General features: G+C 48.2%; 2 protein-coding genes across 2 annotated transcripts; one reads left to right on the plus strand and one right to left on the minus strand.

The window, feature by feature from the left end:
- The first annotated feature begins 8 nt into the window (after positions 1 to 8).
- LOC104534245 (pentatricopeptide repeat-containing protein 1, mitochondrial-like) lies at positions 9 to 4,032 on the plus strand. Its single transcript, XM_010180297.1, is given in 9 exon segments — positions 9 to 230; positions 447 to 521; positions 524 to 607; positions 799 to 1,017; positions 1,601 to 1,702; positions 2,036 to 2,794; positions 3,034 to 3,150; positions 3,447 to 3,629; positions 3,850 to 4,032. Coding segments are annotated over 8 exon segments (1,689 nt in total). The 5' UTR covers positions 9 to 230; positions 447 to 479.
- Positions 4,033 to 4,503: 471 nt separating this feature from the next.
- Positions 4,504 to 6,272, minus strand: BUD31 (BUD31 homolog (S. cerevisiae)). Its single transcript, XM_010180296.1, has 4 exons — positions 6,139 to 6,272; positions 5,516 to 5,638; positions 5,112 to 5,278; positions 4,504 to 4,769 (listed from the first exon to the last, which is right to left on the minus strand). Exons 1-4 carry the CDS (start codon positions 6,230 to 6,232, stop codon positions 4,719 to 4,721), a joined length of 435 nt encoding a protein of 144 aa, XP_010178598.1. The 5' UTR covers positions 6,233 to 6,272; the 3' UTR covers positions 4,504 to 4,718.
- Between the last annotated feature and the right edge of the window lie 248 nt (positions 6,273 to 6,520).

Below are 6,520 nucleotides of genomic sequence, written 5' to 3' on the forward strand. Positions count from 1 at the left end.
GGGAGGAGGAGAAGGAGGAGGAGGAGGAGGATGATGAAGGCGTGGAGTTCGGGACGCTGTCTAATAAATTCTCTTCTAGAAAATTTTATCACAAAACCACATCACACTTTCAGAACTTAAAGCTTGAAGAAGAGAGAGAGGAAGAACCGGAAAGCAAACCCCGACGTGGTCCCAAGAACACCCCATACTGGTACTTTCTACAGTGCAAGGCCCTCATCAAAGCAGACAAGGTTTGCTCCCTGCCCTCCCCTTATTTGAGTTTTAATTGCATTAAGGAAAGATGCAACTCCGCCCCATCTGTGTCATCCCAGAGGCTCTGTAGTGGCTTTGTGAGGACTCTGTGCACTGTGGGACTTCTACCACCACCTGCCCACAGCTGTGTGTGTTGATGCCTGCTGTCGCCGATTCTGTTCATGCTTCATCCTGGGTTTTCCTTTTCCCTGCAGCTGGCAGAGGCTCTGGAGCTGTTTGAGGTGCAGATGCTGAAGGAAGAGCGAGTGCGGCCTGAGGAAAGCAATTACACCCTTCTCATTGGTGGCTCACCATTCTCATTGGTGGCTGTGGCAGGGTTGGCTACGTGAAAAAGGCGTTCAGGCTTTACAATGACGTAGGTTTGCGTTTTCTCCCCTCAAACCTTCTTTACATTTTCTAAACTAAAACTGTTTCTAGCACGTTACTTTGTCTCTAAAATGCCTGAGTTAGCTTTTGCATCTTAGCCTGAAACTCTTATAACCACGTTATGAAATTCCAGAAGTCTTTACCTAAAAGCCGGTTCCAATTCTTCTTCTCTTCCCTTAGATGAAAAAACGAGGCTTAACTCCCACTGAGGCCACTTACACAGCCCTGTTCAACGCCTGTGCCGAGTCACCGTGGAAAGACTCAGGCCTGCAGAGCGCTCTCAAACTCCGGCAGCAGCTGCAGAGCAAAAATGAAGAGCTGAACCTCATCACCTACCACGCGCTGCTGAAGGTCTGTGCCCTGTGCTCCGATCTCAGGACGTGCTTTGATGTACTGAAGGTAAATACGGGACTTTTCTCCTATCAAGTGTAGTCTGCTCTGGTTAAAACTCCTGGAGTTGCCACGCTGCATAGACTTTTTCATTTCATTTACAGATCGTGTTTATATTTAATTGATCCTTGGTCTCATGCAATGAAATTATTTGTGTACATAACCAAAAATTAAGCTTAAGTACACAAAAGGAGGCAGCTGCAGAGGTTGGCTTTAAAACTCTGGTCAGGTGTGTTAAAGACATAAAGTTTTGGGAGGGGTTCACAGCTACTGTGTCTGTCTCAAGTTTGTTTTGAAGACCCACATATTGATAAGTAATTCCTCTGAGAGCTCTCACAGCAGCTCTTCTCAGAAGGGCCAGTCTGGGAGTAGTTAAAATGATTGCTGTTCCTGCCTGCAAATTCCCTGTAGCTCCTGTAAAGGAGGAACTGCGATCCACACAGGCATTTCAGGGCTTTTTTTTCTCTCCTTGAGCAATCATTCTGCTCACAGCACTGGGAGTTCGCTCTCTGCTTTGTTGCTGTTATATCCTCTGAAGAAAACAGCCGTATTTGTGCAACTAGAAACTTCAGTGCTCTCTCTGCTCTTTCAGGAAATCGTGCACAAGGGCCATGTTCCCACAGCTGAGACTTTCAGCTTCCTTCTCATGAGCTGCATAAAGGACAGCGAAAATGGTTTCCGATACGCCTTGCAGGTTTGTCTTTGCGTTCTAAACAGGGAGGAAAAAGTGCTTGTGTGTTGTAACTTGTCACTTGAACACAGGGAAAGCAGCAGGGTGTTCAGAGTGGATGAAATAGGAGGGGTTCTGTGATGGAGACCTCTGTCAGGACATCTCAGACACTGGTAAAGCACCCTGGGTGATCTCGCAGGACTGGTCCAGCTCAAGGTAGCTGTTCAGTGGTGTCTCACCTCGTCATGCTGTCAACTCTCTCCTTTTCTGCAAGCAGATGCCATTAACAGATAACGCTTACAATCTGCTAGAAACAATTCCTGTTATTTAATACCGCATTTATCTTCCCTTTTTCAGGTTTGGAAAGAAATGGCTAAACTTGGAATAAAGGCCGACAGCCACACTTACAATCTGATGCTGCGCGCTGCACGAGACTGTGGAATCGGTGATCCTGTTGTCGCTTCTCAGCTGCTGCTCAGACCCACCCAGGAGAACTCATCTCAGCTGCGGCTTGCACCCGGGATGCAGAAGAAAAAGGTGAAAAATCAGAGGAAGAAGGGATCAGAGAGCACAGCTGCTGTCCAGCTGGATGTGGAAGCTATGGAAAAGCAGTTATTTCAGGAGAGTTGGGCACAGCCTGAAGAACTGATCCAGCAACAAACTAAAGATGTGAATCACACTGAGCCAGAACCAGGTGCTCCTGACCGCCCCAGCACAGCTCACGGCAGGACTGGGGTGCTGATGAGGAGACGCTGGAATGAGATGGAGCAGGCACAGGCATGCCTAAGCCAGAAGCAGCATTTCTACAACCTGCCCAACTTGTTGGATTCCAGGATGCCCAACGCAGCCGTGGTTTCCTTGGGGACGGTGGCCTCACCATCCCATAGACTGGCTTTGATGGGGGACGTGGAGGGCTTCTTGAATAAAATGAAAGAGGACAACGCAGAACCCAACATTAAGACATTTACATTACTGGCTGAGCTGGTGGAACCCCAAAGCCCCTCAGAGTCCTCTTTGCTGACACTCCTGGATGAGCATAAAGTGAAAGTAGATGTGACCTTCTTCAACACTTTAATAAGGAAGAAAAGTAAACAGGGAAACCTGGAAGCAGCAAAGGTGAGAGAAACTCAGAACCAGCCCCATCATCACAGCTTTGTCTCAGGCCTCCAGTGTTACCTGTGTTTTGCTGTGAGTCCCATTTCTGTATCCGCAGTAGCAACTTGGAATCTGAGTTTTCCACAAACCAGTGCTCAGGTTAAATTTTAATTACAGATTCTGTTGTAGCACCTTCAGCTCTGTCTGGAAAGCAACAGTGAGACTTCTTGGAAACTGATGCCAAGCCCTGTATCTTGCAGAGCGTGCTGCCAGCTCTGGTGAAGAGGGGACTCTCGCCCAACCTCCAGACCTTCTGTAACTTGGCAATCGCTTGCCACCAAGAGAAGGACGGACTGCAGTTACTCTCAGATTTGAAGGTAATAAACTCTGCAGGTTGGGGTTTGAGCTGCAGGGGGAGGCAAACTGAAGCATTCATGCTTCTAAAAAGACGTGCTGGGGTTTCTGTGGGAGTGAGTGGTTGTGTTCTCCAAAAGTGTGCCACTGGAGGGCAGGTGCCAGCTCAGGTGGCCTGTGCTGTACCTGTGCTGGGACAGGGGTTCCAGAGCCAGAGCCTTGCTCCTCATGTAAGAAGACCCCGTATGCCTTTTCCTTCTACAAGTCCTGCACTTGTTGGCAAATAAACAAGTTTAACTGTAGCATTTGTTGTTTCCAGAGGTCTGGAGTAACTCCCAACAAGTACATCTACAGCACCCTCATTGCTGCTGCTGTCAGGCAGCTGGATTACAGGTACCTGACAGAGATCCTGCGAGACATGAGGACTAACCAGGTGGCTCCCAATGAAGTTATCATACGCCAGCTGGAGTTTGCAGCACAGTACCCTCCAAAATTTGACAGGGTAAGTAGCCACAACTGGTCAGAGCATGAAGGCACCACAGACACCACAAGGAGGGGAAACATAGATGTTTGCCTAAGCCTTTTTCCTTTGGCGTTGTCTAATGTGGCTGACAGTTGACTCAGTGGCTGTTTCTTCAGCAGCAGCTTGTAGCTATTGCAGGCTGGTAGTGGAGTAAGCTCTCTTCTAATAGAAACTTGTTTTCTTGGATTTGTATTTGCAGTATAAGTCAAAGAACCCATATCTGGAGAAAATTGATGGTTTCCGTGGCTACTATTATCGGTGGTTGAAAGTAATGGCAGGAGAGGAGACGCCTCATCCCTGGGAAAAATACAGAACAGTGAAGCGTGTGGACAATAAAGAAGAGGCCATGCAGGAGCAGCCAGAGCAGCAGCAGCAGCAGTAAGATGCTGACATACTGTGTCTTAGTTGTGCTGGAAAAACTTGGAACTTGCTCCTGAAACTGTCTTGTAGTAAAGCTGCTTTGTATTTCCATGAGTCCAAGTTCTTGCGCCAACTACAATAAAATCCTTGTTCTTTGTTTCAAGGTGAAGCAGATACATTTTCAGGGAATTTCCTTAACTGGCAGCTGTAGGCAGCTGGCATTGCTGAATGGCTCTAATCACAGGTTACAAACCTCAGCAGAGAGTTACAGTGCATCAGGGGAGGGGTTGAATTGAGAAATGTATTATTTCTTTTCCCCACAGCCTTTTAAATCCGATTAGTTGAGAAAGAGGGCTAAGAGCTGGTTAAAAAACAACCCACATTTAGAACACTTCACAGTACATAGAGCAACCTTCAAACCAACCAACCAACCAACACCACATCCATCAGGAGAAGTGGGGCACAGAAATGTTGTACCAGAAGATCGCACCGCTCTCACGAGGGCAGACTTTATTCTAAAATAAACAGCTACACAAACTTACTCCAAAGCAACCACCATGGTACGTACAACCCAGGTGAATACGCTGCTGGTTTAATCGCTATACGGAAATACCCAATCACACAGAAGGTGGCTGTAACTGCACCAACAGTCCCTCGTGCAGGATGCCATCCCTCAGAGTTCAGAAAGTCATCTCATGGCTAAAGGCTTCACCCAGAGCAGCCTCTGCATCCGCAGTGAGTGCATTCAATGATTCGTCCCTGGAAAAGAAACACGAGGAAGGTATTTCAGCCCAGCTACAGCAGCAGAGCGAGCAGCAGGCTCTGACCTTCAAGGCAGGGAATGGGGCTGTACGGGAAGGGTTTCTACCCTCTGGTTTTCTGTCATTTCCATACTTTAATGACTTTAAATGACCATGTGCCAAAGCTGACAGTAACTTTAGAACCAGCTAGATACCAGCTTTACCAGCAAAGAAAATGTTAGAACAGGAGGGAAATACCAGGAAAAACAGCACCACCTGCTCTGCTGTCCTTGACCAGGGAGGAGTTAGACCAGATATTGCAAGGGTCCAGACAAGCAGAGGAAGACGTGAAGCCCCTTACCACTTCCAGCTTGCTTTTGGGGACCCTGCAGATGCAGTTGGTTCCAAAGTTGGTGTCCCGTGTCTGGATGCACCGCAGGCAGCAGAGGTTCTCGTAACCCTGTTTCTTCCACTTTGCGATCAGGTTTTTGTCCGCGTATCCTTCCTTGATGCAGTACTCGTAGAGCTCTGTAGAGGAGCAGACAGCATCACAAGTAGCTCCCGGGAAGCATTAGAAGACTCACTATCAGGAATTACCAGCTGTAGTAACTAGCAGTTAGAGCCAGGCAGCTGTCAGCTTTCCCTCCCATCTTCCCTCCCCAGTAACAACCTTCCCACCACTGCCCAGTTCGGGCACATCTGCAGGCAGACACCTTACTGCGTTCTGTTCTCCCCTGCCCAGGGTAAAGCGTCTGTGTTCCTCACCTCTGCTGATGGCTTTTCTTTTATAGAAGAGATCAAAGATGTAACGTGTTTTCTGGTGATGGATTCTGAAGATAGGCCAAAGGGATTCCACTTTCCTCTTCCCTTCGTGAGGCTCGGTCTCCGCTGAGAGGGAACACAAACACCAGGTTTCAGCTCATTTCAGGCGGTCAACTTATTTCCCTAACCACTTTGCAATAAACCCTTCCAAAAACGTTCATAACTTTAATATATTACAGAGATCAGACCAAGCTTACTGGGAGAAAATTTAAATGACAGGGACCTGACCTGGAACAACCCTTTTAGGAAATAAAACCAGAATGACAGTGGAGATGACATGACCCACACTGGGATGGCAGGTGACTTCACGGCTGCCCTGGCTCGTCAGACCGGAACTACAAGTCCCTTCACACACACCAGCGAGCTTCAGCCAGGGCTCAGCCATGGAATACCCTAAAACAACTGTTCCCCAAAACTCTGTGCTCTGTAACCAGCGTACACCCAGAAAAAAGTGACCAGTTCTGCCCAGTCTGTCTGCAGTACCACTGCAAGGCAAAGATCAAAGCTGGGCTCCTGCAGCTTGTTTCAGGGTCTCTCCCCTGTGAACACCCAACTCTGCCGCTTACCTTCTCTCATCTTCTGATCCAGCTCGTCCAGCGTCGGCTCGATCAGCTCCCAGCCATCCGGGGGAGGCTTCCTGCTTCTCTTCACCTTGGGCATTGCCTCGGAAACCAGGAAGTTGACAGGCAAGGGAGCGAGAGTTTGCCTGCACTCAAACGTGCAGGTGCTTCAAAACCCTGTGAACCACTGGAAAAAAACCGAAAGGAAAACAGTTGTTAGATGGTTTTGTCACGATATTTAGGTGCCGTTTTGCACTTCCATGATAGAAATAAACTTTCTTCAGCTCGTGAAAGAGGTTAAAACTCGCGCAAAGCAGCCCTGGGGACATCAGCAGGCCCTGGGCTGAGCTCCCCATCCGCTTTACCGCAATAAATCGCTTTTTCTCTC

The sequence above is a fragment of the Mesitornis unicolor genome, unplaced genomic scaffold, assembly GCF_000695765.1.
Source record: "Mesitornis unicolor isolate BGI_N332 unplaced genomic scaffold, ASM69576v1 scaffold51142, whole genome shotgun sequence".
In the NCBI taxonomy this organism is placed as follows: Eukaryota; Metazoa; Chordata; class Aves; order Mesitornithiformes; family Mesitornithidae; genus Mesitornis; species Mesitornis unicolor.